The sequence below is a fragment of the Mus musculus genome, chromosome 17, assembly GCF_000001635.26.
Source record: "Mus musculus strain C57BL/6J chromosome 17, GRCm38.p6 C57BL/6J".
NCBI classification, from domain to species: Eukaryota; Metazoa; Chordata; class Mammalia; order Rodentia; family Muridae; genus Mus; species Mus musculus.
In genome coordinates, this window is record NC_000083.6 from 50730117 (window position 1) to 50751134 (window position 21018).

The following is a 21018-nucleotide window of genomic DNA, read 5'->3' on the forward strand; positions in this document are numbered from 1 at the left end:
CTAGTGCATTTTCCTTCTTTAGGTGGCCAGCCAGAGGGTCTGTGCTCTGGTGCAGGCTGTTGTGGATTGAAGCTGCAGAAGCTGCCGTGGCTCTGCAGAGCCTTGAGTTCAGAGCTTATGCTACCCCAGGCTTCCTTGGTCAGTGGTGGGCCTCAGGGCTGAGCAGTGTCCAAGACAGACATAAAGTACCTGCCCTGTTAGCTATGTGGGTGACAACTGGATGTAACCACATACAGTACTGTTGCAGGGAGCCAAGCATCTGCCTGAGATGGAGAAATGGGCTCCAGAGCTACTGTCCACAGTGTCCCTCTTAACTGGGAGAGGGGCATCCCCAGGGTGACTGAGGCAGGCAAGCTTGAAAGACGCTAACATTTCCCGACATTGGGTTCCATTCCAGGCCTCTGGCCTTCATGTTCCTGCTGGAGGAAAATGACAGTGGCCTTTCTACCCCATCATTGCTGCCTATGCCCCGTTTGCTCATCTGCTAAGCCCTACATCTCTCTAGCTAGACTGTAAGTTCTAAAGAGCTAGAGATCCATCTTTTCATGGTGAGTCTTCAGCTCTGGGCAGGGTTTGACAAATGCCAGATCCTCAATAAATAGTAGCAGCTAAGATATGGGCCCTGGTTTCAAGGAGGACGTGGTGACCAACTCTGCTATGAATACACACAGTAGCAGCAGGGAAGGCCGAGGAAGACCTGCAGCCTCAGGACAGCTTGGAGATAAGTCTCACTAATTTGGACATGGGAGGAAGATACCACCACTGCACAATTATCCACCCCCAGAGCTTAAAGCCACCTCCACCTGTCAGTCTGCTTGTGATGTAAAAGAACTTGGTTGTATACCTTTGCTCTACAAGGCCTGCCCTGTTTTGTGTGACCTGGGTCCTGGAACTCTAACAGAAGCAAGGGAACAGAGGACACACAGACACCCACAGAGTAAAGTTGGAAGTAGGCTACTGCCCCACCCAGAAACTGTTTACTGGGCACAGCACAGAGGGGAGGAGTTATCTAGTCTCTGAAGGAGGGCTCTGGAGGCAGGTTCAGGCTATAACCATCTTTGCACACGCTGCAAAACATAACCACTGATGCTTGGACTCAGGAGGAAAGCTTTGCCGTTCCTCAGTGCTTCACCCAGGTCTTTGCCACCTGAGGCCTTGGAATTCATAACCTGGCAATGTCTATGCCAGCAATACACATTCAGTCAAGACTTGGCTCACCCAGGGCGAACTGTAGCATGGTCAAAATGAAACCACACTGTGAGATCTCAGGATGCGATGCGGGTTGGGGCCAAAAGGGATCTCACCTAAGGGCTGCCTGGCTGGTCAGGTTGGCACTTCTAAGGTGGAGGCTGGGGAGCAGGGATCAAGGAGAGGAAGCTGGACGGGTGTAGCTTTGATGTGAGGTAGGCTGGAGCAAGAGCTCACTCTATGGGATGAAGAAGAGGTTACTCCTGTTTTTATTGGAGGGGTGAACTGGAGACTTGAAGGACACTCACTGGCCACACCTAGCAGACTGGGATAAGGACAATTAGCCCTTATTTACAATGAATAAATTGAAGGACAGCAGGGCTTGGCTTGGGCAGCTGAGTGGGTGTGGACCAAGGGAAGGGACAAGGAGGTGGCTATGCCATGTTGAGGTCAAGGATGCTGTGGGAGGGTTGAGGTGAATGGCCGTAACTTTGCATGGTGGTCTTCATTGTAGTTCTTTCACAGGAAGATGGCCCCCACTACAGCTCCATTCCCCTCAGTTTCCTTAACCACAGGCAGAATCCTGCGTCTGGGTTCCCATGACCATTGTGGTCTGAGTGTGCTCCACTGCTTAGTGAAGGACTGCCACTCTCCACAGCAAGTACCTTTGGGGGAGAATAGAACCTATGAGGCTACCACAAAACCAGTGCAGAGCATTTCCTGAGCAGGAAGGAGGTGTCCCCACCGCTCACCACATGGGGGCAGGTGCCTGACACCAGACTCCTGCCCCTCCTAGGCAGGATGGAAGCCTTCATCTGGGCTCCCTTTGTCACGGGCGCCTCATCCTGACGCAGACATGTCTCTCCATAGACACACATGGGCAGCTATGGAAGGAGCCCTCCATGTGTGGTTGCATTCTGATGCCAAGTCCTTCCTACAGCAGATGTGCTCCAAGTTCAGAAGTGCCCAGCGGCACAGATACCTCAGAGGATGTTGGCTGGCAGATGCAAACTTCAGAGTCAAAGTGTTCTGAGGGACAGAAGCCACTCCAACATGGCGTCAGCCACAGAGGCCAGCTGGCAACTGGATAGGCCTCGGTTAAAACCTCCCATGTAGAGGGGCTGTCCTGGGTATGGATGAGCCCTGTGTAATTGCTCTTGTGTTTTGAACTAGGGCAGCCCTGCCTTGCCTGAAGGACTCACCCTTCAAGCCAGGCTCAACCTTTAGCCCAGAAGCAGGAAGGATGGAGAGGAGGCTCAACACGGGAGGAGCCTGTGACAGGAGCCCAATCTGACAGGAAACCCAGGGAACGGCTAGCACTGGCCTAGGATGTTCCTGAGGTAGAAGTGAGAGGTTCAGACCCCAGATCCTCTTAGGTAGAGCTAAGTAGGAAGAAATTCCTGTAGCATTGGTCAGCCGGCTTGTGGCTGCTGGGACATGCTGTGTCCACTGGCTGGCTGGGCTGGGTACACGGTAAGTGACTGCTCATGAACTGTTGTGGGTGGCGGTGGGGGCGGTGGGGGTGGGGGTGGGGGTGGGGGAGGGAGGCTTCTTCCTTCAGCAGCTCCTCCAGAGCCATGACTACTCCTGAAATGGAGCATCATTCCATAACCTTCCCTGGGACAGCAAGGGGTGAGAAGTGAGAAGCACTGGTGTCTTAGCGGTTAGGAAGCAGTCTCAGGAGACTATGAAGGTTGCCCATGCTGTAAAGGAAGGAAATGCTAGTGAGGGCGAGGCATGGCCAACACCAGCCCTGCTGGCCAGGCGCTTCCATGCTCTCCGGACCCCAGAGCTATGTGACTGGAAGAAGTGGATGTGATCCCAGTTCTCAGTAGTCCTTTATTAGTACACATCAAGTGGGCTCGCTCTGCCAAGGAGGCATTTCCTACATCAGTATGAGCTCCGGCACCAAGGCTCGTGAGGACATTGTTGGCACTGCTGGGATATCAACTAGATGAGCCGAGCCTCATGCACCGAAGGAAAACTTCCACACCAGCCTGGTTATAGGAACGACACCTCTTTTCAACAAGAGAGAAGCAGCTTTTGGGCCTAGCATGGAGGAGGCCATGTGATCTGTGAAGAGCCTGCCGCCACAGCTCTCCATGCACATGGCCTCTTCCCCAGCTCTCATTTCCTAGCAGTTCCAGGGTGGGGAAGGGAGATGGCACTGGCCGGTGCAGGGCCACAGGTGCTCCCCGCTTTGTCTTTAGTGGCCACTGGGAGAGCTTTTAGCAAGCAAAAGCAACCTGTACTGAACAGCAGGTTATACTAGAGTTTTGGCATTTGTCCAGCCTTTCTGACACTAAAGACATGGCTGGCAAGGTTGTCCAGCACAGCCAACCCGTGCGGAGGAGATTCACCCCTACGAGAACTGGGCTCCGGGGAGGCAGCTGCCCTCCAGAGTTACACTCAGCAGCAGTGTGGTCACTTCAAGTTGCAGTTAGTGCAGAGCAGAAGGTCATCTTGCCAAGCTAAGCCAGGAAGTTCTCGAGAACTGAACCGAGGCACTGAACCGACCCTCTGTGGCACACAGGTATGTTTTACTTCACACTTCCAATCTGATCAGAGAGGACTGCATGAAACACAGAAATGTGTATAAAAAAGCAGACGACAGTAGGGCTTAATCTAGGCTTGGCTTGTATAAAACTGTATTAGCTGCTATAATCAAAATGTGAGAGATTAAAACTGATGATTACCATGTGGTTAAAGAAAAAGGTTCTATATATCCAGGACTTTAAAATGTACAATTAGACAGAAGTACCTGATAAAATAACAGGGACGGAATGCATCCCAAACCAGCAGTGTAGGTAACCAAGGGAAGCAATGGTCACCAACGAAGAATAGAGTCACTTAGAGAAGAGCTTTCCATCCTTGGTTCTTCCAAGGAGAGAGTGGCCTGCCTAGGGACCATAGAAACATCTCAGTGTGAACCTGGGGTTCTCATGTGGCACCCACACAAGCACAGGAGCGGGGCACATCACGGGCATGGGCAGGGCAGGTAGGTCGAGGGGTTATGAAATGTCCATTCAAACAGTAATGGGTCAGCCTATCATCTTCTTGGCCTGGTGGGTAGCCAGTGATAGTTATCTATTGACCTTATTCTCAACGCAAAGGAGATGCTGGGGACAGGGCTCAGCAGTGACAGACATGGCCGGCACTGTCCCAGACCTGGATGGATCAGTCAATACTTCCCACACTAGATCTAAGGTACTGACACGGTTATGTCAAGGCTTTAAGTGGAATGCTTGCTGGAAGCCTTCTAGCAGGGATGGATGGTGGCCCTGATTCTTACAGAGCAGCTTCATGGGACATGTATGCAAGCAGGCTCCTCAGAATGCTGAGAAGACTGGTCAGAGGCAGGGGGTAGAATTCATGAGGCCATGACTGAGCCCCGCCACCATGTGAGTGAGCCACCAGCCCTGCTATGCAGTACAGCTAAGAAGCCTGCAGAGCATCCTGACATTAGCATTCCTGTCTGTAGAGAATTACAATGCTATTAGTGGGTGGGGCACTGCCCAGAGGCCCAGCTGCTCTCTGAGGAGGACAGAAGGCAGAGGTGACATCTAACAGATGCTACATCTATCCACCATTTCCACTGTCCCTAGCTTTGTGCCCAATACAGCTCTGTACTCGGCCAATAGACGGGGAGATGTCTCATGTATACCCAGCCCAGGCAGGGGCCCCGAGGCAGGCAGGCCCATCCTTGGAGTGTCTGGATGCAGAGTTTACAGCTGAGCTCCAAGAATAGGGTGTTGGGGGTTGAATAGGAGCCCTGTATCTTGTGGTACCTGGAACGCTCTACAGGAAACCTGCTCCCACAGAAGGAACTCCAGGTCTAATTCCCAGGAGGTCTGACTCCGGGTTGTGCGAATGTGGTTTTCCTCTGTGCTCCTCATTTAACAGGCCACTGTAGCTCTAAACATGCTCAGAGACCTGACCGGAGAGCTCTGGACACATTTCTCCAATTCAAGGATGTTAGCCCTGTGACTCTTAAAACCATCTCAGAGCAGACTGGCGTGGAGCCACTGCACTCCCGGCTGTGGGGACTCTGGAAGGAGAAATCCAGTTGTTCAAGGAGGAACAGCGGTGGCTGAAGCTTAGGAAGCCCAGGGTCCAGAACTGTATTTGTGTCAAACAAGAATCTGATTCCTAATCTGAAACCCTGCTCCTACAATTCACTCTGACTCCAGCCCTGGGAGCCACCCGCTCTGCTCCCTCTGTGTGGCATGTTGGGCTTCCAAGGCAGGAGTGAGACTGCCTGCCAGATTCACTCAGTATCAACAAGTTCCCTGTGGCTGAAGCTTTGATAAGGGGAAGTTGTGAAACCAACTTTTCCTTCTGAGTGTAAACTGGCAGAGCTGCTGGGGAGGAGGGGACGGAAGACATGTGGCTCTGATGTGGTCTGCTGTGTCTGACAGTGGGTATGGAGCTGGGGACCTGACCTGGCCCTAATTGGAACAAGGGTCACAGGGTCAGGTAAGGGTCTGGAAACCTCTATCTGCATTTTGGTAAACATAGTGCATTGAAAGAAGCATAGTTGCCTCTTTTTGTAAAGAGTTCCAGTGGGTTGAACCAATGCCAAATGCATGCTGGGAAAAAGACACTGGTTCAGCAGGGTGTCCGCCAGTGGGGCCCTGTGCTCAGATGTCCAAGGGGCTCACAATGGTGAAGCCAGACTCCTTGCTGCTGTCATCATCGGGGCTGGAGCTGGGGTTGCTGGAGGAGGCTGAGGCTGAGGCTGGGCCCATCAGTGGGTCTGAGAACAGCAGTGGGGAGCAGGCTGGGGCTCGGCTTTTCCCAGATGTGCTTCTGAGGGTGAGAAGAGGCTGGGCCTGGCCTGAGAAGGCCCCCCTGGCACGGTGCCCCTCATCTTCTTTGGAAACCAGAATGAAGTCATCTGGGGTCGTTCCACCGGTGCACCCTGGCATCTCTGAAGAGGCCTGTGAAGTAAAAGCAGAGGAGAAGGCCTGTGACTGCAGGGGTGACTGACAGCACTCAACAGAGGCCTGGGTGGAGTGGCATGGAGGCCAGATGGCCATCTCTTCCTGCACCCAGTTTGGAAAGATGCCTGGTTTGTCCTGCTGCTGCTCCGAGGCCTGGAGCCCAGCCATGAGGTGGTGGTGCTGGGCTGGCACGGCTTTGTGAGCCCCTCTGAAACCAAACACTTACTTCCTAGGAGACGAAAACCAAGTTCCTGTTTGAGAAGCTCCAAGGGAAGGCAGCACCCACGCTGTAGGAGGCCAGGCCCAGCAGTCAGCCACCAGACCATAGGTGCCACTCCTCGTAGCAGCCTCATAAGAACCACCCTGAAAACTTAAATCTCATATCTGTGAGACAGGGTGAGGACTATAGCTCCTGCTCTGTGGTCACAGTGTTATGTACACGTACAGACTCACAAAAGAGGCTTTTGTGGAGTGATTGTGCTATCTCACAGCTAGCTATTCTTGGAGGCACATGTGTGGGTCTCCTGGAGCAATGGTGGTAACTGATGGGTACCAGGAATAAATAGTAAAAATAAACAGTCAAGAAAAATAAGTAAGAAAGTCAAGAAAAGCATAGTCCATGTGTTATATGGAAAACCATATAACACTAACTTAGTCCACAATTATTTTCCCCTTTACAAAATTCTAAGTACATTTTTACATTCTAGCTGACAAATACTACTTATCTATGGACAGACATAAAGGTTTTAGGTTAGCTGGTATGGTGGCTCACACTTTTAATCCTAGCACTTGGAAAGTAGCCTGGCCTATATATAGAGAGAGACCCTGTCTGAAAAAAAATGAAGTAAAGTTAGTTAGCAAACACTATGATCTTGCCAAGGCCATCCAGTACCAGCTGGTGTGGACACCTTCCCTCAGCACGGTGCTGAAAGCTGCCAGGGTCCACACCTGCCGCCCCTGCCCTGCTGTGCTCCCCCACTGCTCTAACAGGCAGAGGAAGTCCCTTGGCTGGAAGTGCCCCATGGGTCTGGAAGAGACTTAGCAGTACTTTCACAGGAAATCTATCTAGCCTCTGGACCCTCTCCAAAGTTCCTATCTTTGGTGACACTGGGGCTGACACAGGCACAATTCTACCTCTGACATTCACAATTTAAGATGGTGAACTGGAAGCAGAAACAGCTTCCTTAAGCTCACAGTAGTCCCTGGGGTTCCCAACTTAAGTTCTGAAGCTGCTGGTGCTGGGAACATATTTACTACAGAGATAGAAGGAAACAAGCATTCTGGCATAACAACGTTTTATTGAAAAAGTAACTCACTTAGGGGTGCTTGAAAGAGACTCTTGAGTTGAGGGAAGAAATCCAGCCCTGTCCCATCACTGTCCCCACTTGAGATGCTCCTGGCTAGAGCTGTGTGCCTGCTTGTGCATGCTCACAGTGAGCAGTTAAAGCTGTTGGGGGTCAGCCTGGGCTCAGGTGTGACTTCTCTGAGTGACACCTTCTGGCTGCCATTAGGTGCCATAAACAATGCTCACTACAGTCTCATCTTCATGCTAATTTCTTTGCTATGAAGGAGTTCCTGTAGTTTTGTTTTTTAAACTGTGAGACCGGGTCTTGCCAGAACTGGTCTCTAACTCATGATCTTTCTAAAGGCTTCAACCTTTCAGCCCTCAGACTACAGCTGTGCACCACCATGCCCGGCAGTCGTCCTCCAGTTTTAAACATGCAAGGTATGAAGTGGTGTGATCTCCAGAATGGATGCATGTGTCCAGATCTGCTCGCTAAGGCAAGCCTCTCCTTGAGGATATACAAAACTAGTCACAATAAAACCCTCTTGCTGCCAGTGTTCAGAGATGCCTCTTAGGGTGCCATCCCCAGTGTTCCTACTGGCTGACAAATGGCCAGATGGTATAGTCCCAGGGCTAGATGTCCTCCATGTAACTCTAAAGCCTTGACAGAAATCATCTCAGTTATGCTGCATGCAGGATCCTATCATTGCCCGACTGCACTGGAGTCCTCATGTGGGAAGGCCTTTGCAGAGCCTGCTGCTGAATGATGACGAAGCACAGAGGTGGGCAGGAACAGTTCTGTGGCTAAGAGTTCTCTCCAGGCTGGGCTTGTAGTGGTCTCTTCCCACGGGCCCACTGAGGCAACAGCACCTGCCCTTGAGAACTTCAGCCCAAAGCGCTCAAGAAATAGACCTGAGTCGGGCACTGGAATCGGGAAAAGGAAAACTGCCTACACAGATTCCAGCATTGTCTTCTTCATGATCCATGCAGCAGTCTGGAAACTGACCTCTATGTCAACAATAAAATTAAACATGGAAAGGGGACTTTCAGAGTGCTCTAGGCAGTAAACACCCTAAGAAGGTAGCTACAAAGGGCATCTGAGGAGAGACAGGGATAGGAGGACAGCACAGCTGCTGCGGCAGACAAACCTGTGGCCTTGGCCTTCTCTATAAAGAGTTTGCAGCTGCCTTTGATTCTTGCCCTGTTCTAGAATAGATTTTTACCCTTTACTCACAGGAAGTAAGGACAGACAGGCTCCCAAATATGTACTGTTTTACAGGGGTGGGTGACAGTCGAGGAAAAAGCCTGCTACCTAGTGGTATGGCTAATTTTTAGTGATTCAAATAATTAAACTCATGAAACATGGTAAGGACCGCAGGTTTAGAGAGCAAAGTTAAAGTCACAGAATGCACTGCAAATAAAAAAAAGTCACACTTGCGAACCATTGATGAGGGTGGTGCCGGCCAGGGCATAATGTCAGGAGAGGCCTGGCAAGTAAGTCACACAGTCAAGCAAGACTTAAGTGCCTACAGATGCTAGTGGCATTCCTCTGCAGAGAGAAAGAGCAGAAGAGGTCCCAGGAAGACTTCTAGAGGACATCACCTAAGGACTAAGGACTTTCTTAGTTGATCCAAAGTGATAAACACTTGCGTTTATATCCAAGACAAGAATTGAGATACCCCAGATGCAGCATGGAGACCTTAGTTACCAGGCAAGACTAGAAGGATCACCTTAGGCAAGCTGTGCCTGCACCACTCCCATTCCTTACAGGAATCTAAAACTCAGCCCCTTTGAGATGCTACTTGGAAGGTCTTTCCCAAGGACCTTGGTTTGAGCTAATCCAGAAAGCCTGAAATTCAGAATTCAACTAAAAACAAAAACAAAAACAAAAAAACCAACCAAACAAACAAAAAACAAAACAAAAAAAAAACCAAAAACCAACAAAAAAACCCCAAAGCAAACCCTGTTTGGGACCATGTGCACTCTGGCAGGACACCTGCTTGTGGGGTCTTGGAAGGAGCTCTGAGGGCATACACTCACATAAGCAGGTGGGAGAGGAGGCTGCTTTGGAAGCCACTCCTCCTATGTACTCCTAATTCCTTCCCATAAGAAGCATTCAGTAGCATCTTTGCAGTACTTATTGGCTCTGTACTTACCACGAGGCCAACACACCTTGCTCTATATGTTCTTACAACTATGGGAAGCAGCCAGACCTATCCCTGGAACAATGTAAGTGCAGCAGATGGTTAGTGTTCCTCAAACAAGTTTTTATATGCTATTTTTATAGTCAACTAAAATCTCAATTTTAAAAGTTCCAACTAAACGTCGTAGGTGAGTGTATGTGCAACAGTGTTTACATGCAGCTGTGCAGGGAAGGGCTGCAGAAGCTTATGGAATTAACATGCTCCTGTTGAATTTATGTGGGAGAAGATGCACTCACACAGCTTTACAAGCCGGCTAGAGTTCTGCATCTGGAGGAGAGCCCTTCAAGCTAGAAACAAAGTCTTCCAGCACTGAAGTTTTGCTAAGGTTCATTTTAAGGATGGACTTTATAAGTTGACTTTTTAAGAAATGTTACTGGAGCTGGGAGGTGGTGGTGCACGCCTTTAATCACAGCACTTGGGAGGCAGAGGCAGGTGATTTCTGAGTTCGAGGCCAGCCTGGTCTACAAAGTGAGTTCCAGGATAGGGAGGGCTACACAGAGAAACCCTGTCTCGAAAAACAAAGAAACAAAACAACAAAAAAAGAAATGTTACTGGAACACCAGTCCTGACAGTACAAATACACCTGTGATCCCAGTACTTGGGAGGCTGAGGCAGGAGTATCCATGTTTGTGGCTAGCCTAGGCAGTATAGGGAGGTCCTGACTCAAAAAACCAAACAAGCCATTACAACTTAAAGTACAGGTGTGATGGGTCAGTGGGCAAAGGTGCCTGCCAGCAAGCCTGAGTATGATCTCTTGAAACAGTACAACAGGAGAGAACTCCTGAAAATTTTCCTTTACTCTTCATCTATATGTTACACAATAAATAAAAATAAAATTTAAAAGTTAAATATAAGTTAGCCATGAACAACTATTTTTTGTTGGCCAATGATGCACAGTAAGAAGGTGGAGGAGCTACAGCTGTACTGGCACAGGATACAGGGTCTCCTGCCTAGCCACCCTTCACGCCGTTCTTGTTCTGGTCCTGATAAACAGCTAGGACTAAGCAAACACAGAAGCCCTAAGAACCCTCTAGTCAGAACACCCTGTAGAATGACTCCCGGATGCTGAAGCCTGAGGAGAGATTGGCAACCCAGGCTCTCAACTGGAGACAGCATTACAGTTTTAAAGAGTTGCTAAACAAAAACCAAACCAACCCAACCAAAGCAGAAAGAAAATCTCAAATGTGACTGAGATTTGTGGTGGCAGGTTCTAGGATGACTCTGCCTTTCACGGAGGACATTTGTTGACCCTGTCTTATCAGGTAGACAGTAATGTAAAGAGAGTTCTTTCCCATGAAGATTAGAGAGCAATTTAGGCAAAAAGGGAACTAACCAAGAGAAACCACCCTAGGCAGCATTAGGAAGACTACAGTCCTTCCAGTGTCAGTGGACTGGAGACACAAGCTGGAAGCTCTCTCTACCAGACAGCTGAGTTTTCACCTCAGAGGGTGCTGGAGGCTCAGACCCATGTTGCACACACAGGCTCATGCAGTATGCACTCTTCGCCTCTCAGACCCAAGGCTCACTGTCACCACTGTGAATGCTATCACCTCCAGCTCTGGAGTACTCCGCCTGTATAACAGTACACAGTACCTAGGGCTCAGGTGTGTTAACTCACAGCTGAACTTCCTATATGACAGCCAGAAGAACTAGGATAGGACTGTCCTTATTCAGAACTTTGAGGAACTTAAGCTAATTGCATGAAAGCCCATTCTCAGGACTCATAAAAACTCCTGTACCTGCTTGGCGGCCCTAGGAACTTGGCTGCCCTGGTCCTGGCCACTGGAGCAGTAGTGGTCATCAGCGATGGTAATCTGCTCATTCTCGCCAGCCTCCAGCTGGCTCTGGTTGAAGCGCAGGGAACCTTTCAGAATGTCTTTGATCTGTTTTCAAAGGAGACGAAGATAAGGAGAAGAGAAATAAGTTTGTAGCTAAATGCTAGATAACATGGCCTGTTAGGAGCAGACTTGTCATTCACCTCCAGTGACCTTCAGTCACGGATGTTCTAGAAAGAACAGTTCCTAGGTTTAAGCTGTGGGCCAGTGTGATGAAGTCTCTTGCCATCTCCAGCAAGACAGCCTACAGCGAGCTAGGATGGGAATCGATCCTCCACGCACATTGCCTTGCCTCTGCTGTCCTGATGATCAGATCAACCAGACTGCATCACACCACTTCTACACAGGAGCTAAGCACAGCATCCCAGTACCCACCACCCTCTCCTCACGTCATGCGTCCTACATACTGTGGAATCACCTTTCCCAGAGCTGGCAGTGGGTGCTGGCTTGTGACACACACAGTAGTGTTAGAGCAGTGCGCATACCTGTTTTAATCCTGCCAAGGACACCAGAATTTGATCTTCTTTTTCCAAATTCTCTTGTAATACCACATCTTGAATGTTTACTGAAAGCAGAAAATGACATTTTATAACAAATGCTCTGTGTATAACTTATATGCTGCTACCCCACAACTTTAGAGAACTCTCACCAAGAATACTCGGCAGACTGCAGGCAGCAGCGGGGAGGAGGCATCATGTACTTCCTGAATATGCTGAATATTCAAGGTGGTGTTCAACCCCTATGGCACAATGGGGACCTCTCACTGACCATTTCTAGGAGGAGGTGTGCTTCCTTGAGCTTTCTTTAGTGAAGCCTAGCCTGTTTCCTTTCACAGACAGGGTCCTTCTACATATCTAACATGAACATATAGGCTCGTCTCTGGGGACTTGTAACATGAAATCATGCTGCCAATTTAATGGAATATGAATAGCAAGAGGACAAGCTCATGGCACTGAGACCTTGGATATCAACAGCTATGGAGTCAGCTTGCTTTAACCCAGTGTCTTTAAAGGAGAATGCCTCTGTTCTTTAGGAACCTCAGGACCATAGCCTTTCCAAGGCTATGGTTCAAAAGATAAGCCAAACCAGTACTGACCACCAGTGACACTCAGTCATCTGCTGACATACTGCAATGGGTTGTACAGGAAGTATTGCAGGGTAGGAAGGCACAGTTAAAACACATTCTACACAGAATGCTGACAGGTGTGCCACTTGTGAGACTCACTCTAAATATTTCATAATCCATAAACTTTTTAAGCTCTATAATTCCCATGGCCTAGGAAAATATCCAACGTATAATTCCTTAAACATTACATTCTTCTTTTGAGACCTGACTGAGAGACATGTGGTCCATGTGTGCCCACCTTCTGAAATCCCCTTTTCAGGTAGAGACACAACACATACCACTATCCCTATCTATCCCTCACCAAAAGCCCTTTGCCTCCCCACCTCCAAGAGTCCAGACTCCCACCACCCATCCTGCCCCTCTCCATGACTACTTCACATATCCCTGTGTCCACACATGACCCCTTCTCTAGACACACACTAGAACCATGCCATAATTCTACTCATCCTTATAACCTGTAGACTGACTCTCTCTAGGGAGAGGAACTAGACCCACAGCAGTATTCTACATGCTCTCATGACACATGACCCGTGCCAGCCTTCTGAAGCTTTAGAACATCTCCCTTTTCAGGTAGGAAGGCCTAACTCACATTGCTAACCCCATCCAGCCCTGCACCATCCAGCCCGGCACAGCACCCTCATATTCCCATCTCCAGGCAGGGAATCTAGACTCCCTTCACTAACTGAGCCCATGCCATTCAGACTCCACCCTCCCCTGCTGCCAACACGAGCTCTTCTCTACCTAGACAATATTCACACCACCAACTCTGCCTAATCTCAAGATGTGAGGACCACCCTTCTCCAGGAAATTCACTGCATGTGTACCTGAAACTCTGTTCACTCCATTATCTGCTCGAAGAACACATGCCCTGTGTGTTTCCTACCACCTCTTTGCCTCTCCTCCTAAGGTAGGGATTCTAGCCTTGCATTGACAACTCCACTAGCACCCTGTGCCTGAGGGGGAAGTTCTGAGTACTCCCTGGACTCCTCAAGACTGGCTATGAAAATCTTTTGGATTTATAGAAGGTCTCTACTTGGGCTTAGAAGTTCTGACACCAACAAGATCACAGGAGGAACAGGCTCCAGTCAGAGACAGCAAGGGCAGCTAGCAATAGAGATAACCAGATGGCAAGGGGCAAGCATAAGAATATAAGCAACAGAAACCAAGGCTACTTGGCATCATCAGAACCCAGTTAACCCATTAGAGCAAGTCATGGATACCCCATCACACCAGAAAAGCAAGATTCAGATTTAAAATCACATCTCATGATGATGATAGAGGACTTTAAGAAGGATATAAGTAACTCCCTTAAAAAAATACAGGAGAACACAGAGAAGCCCTTGAAGAGGAAACAAACAAACAAAAAAATCCCTTAAACAATTACAGGAAAACACAACCAAACAGGTGAAGGAATTGAACAAAACTATCCAGGATCTCAAAATGGAAACAGAAACAAAGAAATCACAAAGGGAGACAACCCTGGCGATAGAAAATATAGAGATCAGGAGTTATACATGCAAGCATCACCAACAGAATACAAAAGATAGAAGAAAGAATCTCAGGTACAGAAGATACCATAGAAAACATTGACACAACAGTCAAAGAAAATGCAAAATGCAAAAACCTTCTAACCCAAAACATCCAGGAAATCCAGGACAATGAGAAGACTAAACCTAAGGATAATAGGTATAGACGAGAGTGAAGATTCCCAACTTAAAGGGTCAGTAAACATCTTCAACAAACTTATAGTAGAAAACTTCCCTAACATAAGGAAAGAGATGCCCATCAACATACAAGAAACCCATACAACATACAGAATTCCAAATAGACTGGACCAGAAAAGAAACTCCTGTCACATAATAATCAAAACACCAAATGCACAAAACAAAGAAAGAATATTAAAAGCAGTAAGGGAAAAAGGTCAAATAACGTATAAAGGCAGACCTATCAGAATTACACCAGACTTTTCACCAGAAACTATGAAAGCTAGAAGATCCTGGGCAGGTGTCATACAGACCCTAAGAGAACACAAATGTCAGGCCAGGCTACTATACCCAGCAAAACTCTCAATTACCATAGATGGAGAAACCAAGATATTCCATGACAAAACCAAATTCACACAATGTATTTCCACAAATCCAGCCCTTCAAAGGATAATAAATGGAAAACTTCAATACAAGGAGGAAAACTGCATCCTAGAAAAAGTAAGGGCCTGGTGTGGTGATGCACGCCTTTAATCCCAGCACTTGGGAAGCAGAGGCAGGTGGATTTCTGAGTTCAAGGCCAGCCTGGTCTACAAAGTGAGTTCCAGGACAGCCAGTGCTATACAGAGAAACACTGTCTCAAACAAAGCAAAACAAAACAAAACAAAAGTAAGAAAGTAATAATCTTTCAACAAACTCAAGAGAAGATAGCTACACAAACATAATTTCACCTCTAACAACAAAAATAATACGAAGCAAACAATCACTTTTCCTTAATATTTCTCAATATCAATGGACTCAATTCCCCAACAACAAGACATAAACTAACAGAATGGATACATAATTAGGACCCAGCATTTTGCTGCATAAAGGAAACCCACTTCAGTGACAAAGACAGATACTACCTCAAAGTAAAAGGCTGGAAAACAAAAATCCTTAGCCAGACTAACCAGAGGGGACAGAGACATTATCCAAATAAATAAAATTAGAAATTAAAAGGGAGACATAACAATAGAAACCGAAGAAAGCCAAAAAAACCCCATCAGATCCTACTACAAAAGCCTGTATTCAACAAAACTGGAGAATCTGGATGAAATGGACAATTTTCTAGACAGTTACCAGGTATTAAAATTAAACCAGGATCAGACAAACCACCCAAACAGTCCCATAATCCCTAAAGAAATAGAAAAGAGGATATTGAAAACACCAAGAGAGAAAGAGCAACTCACATACAAGGGCAAGTGTATCAGAATCACAGTAGATTTTTCACTGTAGACACTGAAAACCAGAAGAGAATAGAATGAAGTTTTATAAATTATGAAATACCACAGATGCCAGCACAGAATACTATGCCTAGTAAAACTACCAGTCAGCCATGATAGAAGAGAAAGGAAATTTTATATGATAAAAACAGACATAAGGCATTTACGACCACTAAGCTACCTCTACACAAGGCATTGGAATAGATGGCTATGTCTAAAGAGAAGGTTAAACACACACAAGGAACAAGTAATTCTGCCACACTAAATTCAGAGAGGCCGGAGAGATGAGCTACTCTAGAAAGCACTGGCTGCTGTTGTAGAGGTCCTGGATTCAATTCTTAGCATGTGCATGGTTGCTCACAACCATCTATAACTCCAGTTCCAGCAGGTTAGCCACCCTCTTTTGCGCTCTGTGGGCACCATGCACACATGTAGTGTAGGGACATATGTACAAGTAAAACATTCAAACATGTAAAATAAAAATAAACTATTATAAGAGAGGTCTTACTGAAAGCCACAAAAGTAAAATATTAATACGCATTAAAAAATAATGATTTCAACTTTTCCAATAAACACTCACAGACTAACTGCTTGGACAAGAAAATAGGATTCCTTTTTTTTTTTTTTTCCTGCCTGCAAGAAACAGACCTCATGACCCACACCTACACGACCTTAGAGTAAAAGGATGAAGAAAAGGTGTTCCAAGCAAATGGAACAAAAAACCAAGCAGGTGTATTCTAGTAGTATCCGACAAAATAGACTTTAAAACCAGTCAAGGCTTCTGACAAGTATCCACTCATGATAAAAGTTCTGGAGAGCTGGGACACAGGGGATATATTACACCATCACAAAGGTTATGAACAGGAAGCCTATAGCCAACATCATCAGAAATGGAGAAAAACTCTACTAAAATCTGGAACAAGTGAGGATATCCATTCTTTCCACTCTTGTTCAACACAGTCATTGAAGTCTCAGCTAGTAGACGTGAAGGAGATAAAGGGGATACAACTAGGAAAGTAGTCAGAGCATCTTCATTTGCAAATGATATGACTTTATACTGAAAGGACTCCAGCAGCAACAGTCATCAAAGTAGCAGGATACAAGTTAGCACATGGAAGCAGTAGCCTTCCTATATTCAAATAATATATGCACGAGGAAAATAAAGGAAAAAGTAGCATAAGTAATAGCTTTAGACAAAACAAATCTTGGAATAAATCTAACCAAGGAAATGAAAGACTGGGACAATGAAAACTGGGTACTGAGGCAAAAACCTGAAGAGCACAACGGAAGAGGTCAAGACCTCCCATGTTTGTGGACTGGAGGATATTATGAGAATGACTACCCTCCGTAAAGCAGTCTACAGATTCAAGGCTATCTCCACCAAAATTCTAATGCAGTTCTTCACAGAAATTGAACAAATAATCTTAAATTTGACAAGGACATATAGAAGATCTAAGCTAGCCAAAACAATCCTGGCTGCCACCGCTGCCGCTGCCGCCTCCACCCGGATTGCAAGCCGTGCCACAGCACTATCACCATAAACAGCATGGCACTGATAGAAAACAGACACACTGATGAGTGGGACAGAATTGAGGAGCAGAACATAGAATCCAATACTCTATAGCCACTGGATTTTTGATAAAAAGGCCAGCAACACACATTGGCGAAAAGACAGCAGTTTCAGTAAATGGCACTGGTCAGACTGGGTAAATACATGAAAAAGAATGAAACTTAGTCCTTGTCTTTCAACCCCAGGCAAAACTTGACTCCAGTGGATCAAGGGCTTTAACATAAGACCTGATACCTAGATCTGAAAGAGAAGTAGAGAATATGCTTGAACTCACTGGCACAGGGAAGGATATCTTTAATAGGACCCAATAGTGCAGGCGTTAAAATCAACAACTAATAAATTAGACCTCAGAAAACTAAAAAGTTTCTGTACAGAAACTGACACCATCACTTGAAGAGGCTGCCCACAGTGTGGTGAGATTTTTTTTTTAAACCAGTTATACATGTGGCACAAAAACAAAAACAGAAAAACAAAAACAAAACCCCCTAAAACCAAACCAAAACAAAAAAGTAAATATCGAGAAAACAAACAACCTAATTTCATGGAGATAAACAAGAGAGTCTCAAAGGCTGAAATATAAATGTCTGAGAAACATTTTGAAAAATGTTTAATCTCCTCATCCATCAAGGAAATGTAAATTAAAATCGTTTGAGATTTTTCTTATCCCAGTCAGAATAAAAAGACAAGACTGTAATGCTGGTATGGAAAAGGAGAAAGAGCAGCATAGCCACTTGTGGTTGGAGTGCAAACTGGTGCAGCCACTATGTAAATCAGCATGGAGGTTCCTCAGCAAGCTAGAGATGGATGGAGCAAAGGATTGAGCTTTTCCACTCTTCAGTATATACCCACAGGTCTTGTGGCCTACTCTAGAGACTCTTCCTTGGTTCACGTTCATTGCTGCTTTACTCACAATGGTCAGAGAATGGCAAACATCAGCTGACAAATAGATATTGAAAGTGTGGTATGTTTACATATGGAATATTATTCAGCTATTACAACAACTCCATGTCTGATAAAGAACACCTTCAAATGGACAAAAGGGCAGTCCACAAGATGGGAAAGGTCTTCACCAACTCCACATCTGTCAGAGTTGACATCCAAAATATATAAAGAACTCAGGAAACTAAATATCCCAATTAAAAAAAATGTATTATAGAGCTAAACAGAGAATTCCCAACAGAGGAATCTCAAATGGCTAAGAAATACTTAAAATCACCAATGTCCTTAGCCATTAGGGGAATGCAAATCAAAATGACTTTGAGATTCCATTTTACACCTGTCATAATGGCTAAGATAAAAAACACAGTGATGGCTCATACTGTTAAGGATACAGAGAAAGGAAAGCACTCCTCTATTGCTGGTGGGAGTATAAAACTGCACAGTCCCTTTGGAAATCTATATGACGGTTCCTTAGAAATTGGGAATCGATCTACCTCAAGAGCCAGCTATACCACTCCTGGGCATATCCAAAGGATACTCTGTCATACCACAAGGACAACTGCTCAACTATGTTCATTGCAGTTTTCTTCATTATAGCCAGACACTGGAAACAACCTAGATCTCCCTCAACTGAAGAATGGATAAAGAAAATGTGGTATATTTACACAATGCAGTATTATTCAGCTGTTAAAAACAATGACATGATGAAGTTTGCAGGCACATGGATGAAACCAGAAAATATCATCCTAAGTGAAGTAACCCAGATCCAGAAAGATACACATGGTATGTTAGCTGTAAAATAAAGGATAACCATGCTATAATTCATAGACCCAGAGAGGTAAAGTAACAAGGATGGCTCAAGGGGTGTGGGGGTGGAATGCATGGATCTTCCGGTTAGGGGAACTAGAACAGATTTCATGGGTGGACTGGGGACAGGTGGGTATGAGAACAAGAAAGACCATATAGGGGAACAGAGAGTGGGAGAGAATACCAGAAGAAACTATTGGAATTAGGGGGCATTTCAGGGGAGGTCTGGAAACTCCCTGGAATCTATGAGGGTGGCCCTAGTGAAGACTTCTAATAATGGTGGATACAGAGTTTGAACCAGCCATCTTCTGTAAACACCAGGTAAGTGTTCTAGTGGTGGAACTGGGACATCAACCCAGCCACAAAACATTCAACCTATAACCTGTCCTGCCTGCAAGATCTGCTGGGGTAATGGTGGCACAGAATTTGTACGAGTGGCCAATCAATGACTGGTCCAAATTGAGGCCCATACTGTGAGAGAGAGCCCATGCCTCCACTTCTTAGAGGGTCAGGAACCAAAGGCTGGGTAACCCAGAGACCTAGGATAGAACTAAACACATCTGGCAGAAACAGAAACAAAACAAATCTCCTAAAACCCCCATCCATCCACCCACTCAACCACTCAAACAAAGAAAAAACGGAAAAAAAAACAACAACCAATCCCAACAACAACAACAACAACAAAACACACACATATACTCACAGACAACAAACAAACAAACAAACAAACAATGAAATGATTGCTAATGATGTTCTACTCATAGATCCATCAGTGTCTAGTCCAGGCATCATCAAAAAAGTTGCTTCTGGCATATGATGGGAGCAGATGCAGAGACCCACAGCTAAATGTTAGGTGGAGGTATCTATCTGGTCCTTCCTCTACAAGGTGGGGGAACCCTGAAAAGGTGGGGTGGGGGTGAGGAACTGTAGGAGCCAGAGGGGCTGAGTATACCAGGAGAGCAAGCCTGTGGACTCAACTAAGCCAGGCTTGTGGGGGCTCACAGAAGTGAAGCAGCAGGCATGAGTCTCTTGTCTTCTGCATATATGTTATGGCTGGTCTGGGGGAGACTCTTGTTAGGGAGTTAGACTACAGACTGTAAGTCATCATAATAAATTCCCTCAATAGAAAAAGACATTCCATATATGATTCTAGACATTCTGTGATTCTAGAGAACCCTGTCTAATATACTTCCTTTCAGATAACATATCATCTTTTCTCTCTGAGCAGCCTTTCAGCCCACCCATACAAACAGTGCCCCTCCAGTCATTTCCTAGAAGTAGTTACAGACTTGGTATATCTTATGCACACATACACTTTGACATTATCACATGTATGTGTTCATGAGTACCTAGCATGATATCTTGTCTGAGCTTTTCTAGCCCAAGGATCTTTCTAGCCCTGCAAAAATGCTCCATGTATTATGTTATGGGCAAAGAAAAAAATATTTCCCAAGTAAAAACCAAACAGAAAAACACTCTTGGAGCTTACATCTCAACACACTGTTATTCTAAAGAGGTCTAAAAAGTATTTTAAAAAACGAGCAAAGCAAAGATGGCTTAGATTCTAACATTTACTAGAATTTCCAGTAAGAATAGGTCTCTAAGCTGTGCTGGTGAGTGCTTTCCCACAGGGCAAGAGCTGACAGCAGCTCTCACTAACTGAGAAAATTGACTTAAGTCCTTTGCTAATACAAAGTCTTGCTCCAAAACAAGAAAGCAAGTTGGAATAATAGATATAGTTAGGGAACACATGTTTTTGATTTTCCTAAGAGTCTAAAACAACTTGGTTATCTGTCAGCTAAACAAACCTAACACCAGGATCCACTCAGCAAGACATTAACAACTACCTGGGGGAAGTGGAGGGGAACTGCTTTGAAAGCCTGGGGGGATTCCAAACAATAGTGTTGCTTTTACAACTGGGTGTTTTGTTTTGTTTTAAGGCAGAGATTTGAGGAACTGGGTGGTTTGCTAAGACACTGAACTGCAAAGGTCATATTTCTCAGCTCCAGCTGGGTCACTAGAGCCAGTTGAGGACAAATCCTAGGCCTAAGAGGAAGGTTTGGCAATGGATACAGGATCATCAGAGGAAACGTGGGGGAAGCTGGCCCCTGGAGGCCATGCCCACAGTGCAGGGGCTAGCAGAGAGGATCTGCAGA

The 21018-nt window shown here is 46.1% G+C and overlaps 1 protein-coding gene across 4 annotated transcripts in view; it reads right to left on the reverse strand.

Moving 5' to 3' along the window:
• Nucleotides 1-3007: 3007 nt before the first annotated feature.
• Tbc1d5 (TBC1 domain family, member 5) overlaps nt 3008-21018 on the reverse strand; it is a 448076-nt gene continuing 430065 nt past the window's right edge. For 3 of the 4 annotated variants that reach the window (NM_028162.4, NM_001285991.1, NM_001285993.1), the window contains 3 exons: nt 11941-12020; nt 11360-11503; nt 3011-6128 (listed from right to left, as the gene is read on the reverse strand). In NM_028162.4, the coding sequence (NP_082438.3) occupies nt 5829-6128; nt 11360-11503; nt 11941-12020 (524 nt within the window). In that variant the 3' untranslated portion in view covers nt 3011-5828. Of the gene's footprint in view, nt 6129-11359; nt 11504-11940; nt 12021-21018 lie in introns of all 4 variants that reach the window. The other variant, XM_030250062.1, reaches the window with a different exon arrangement.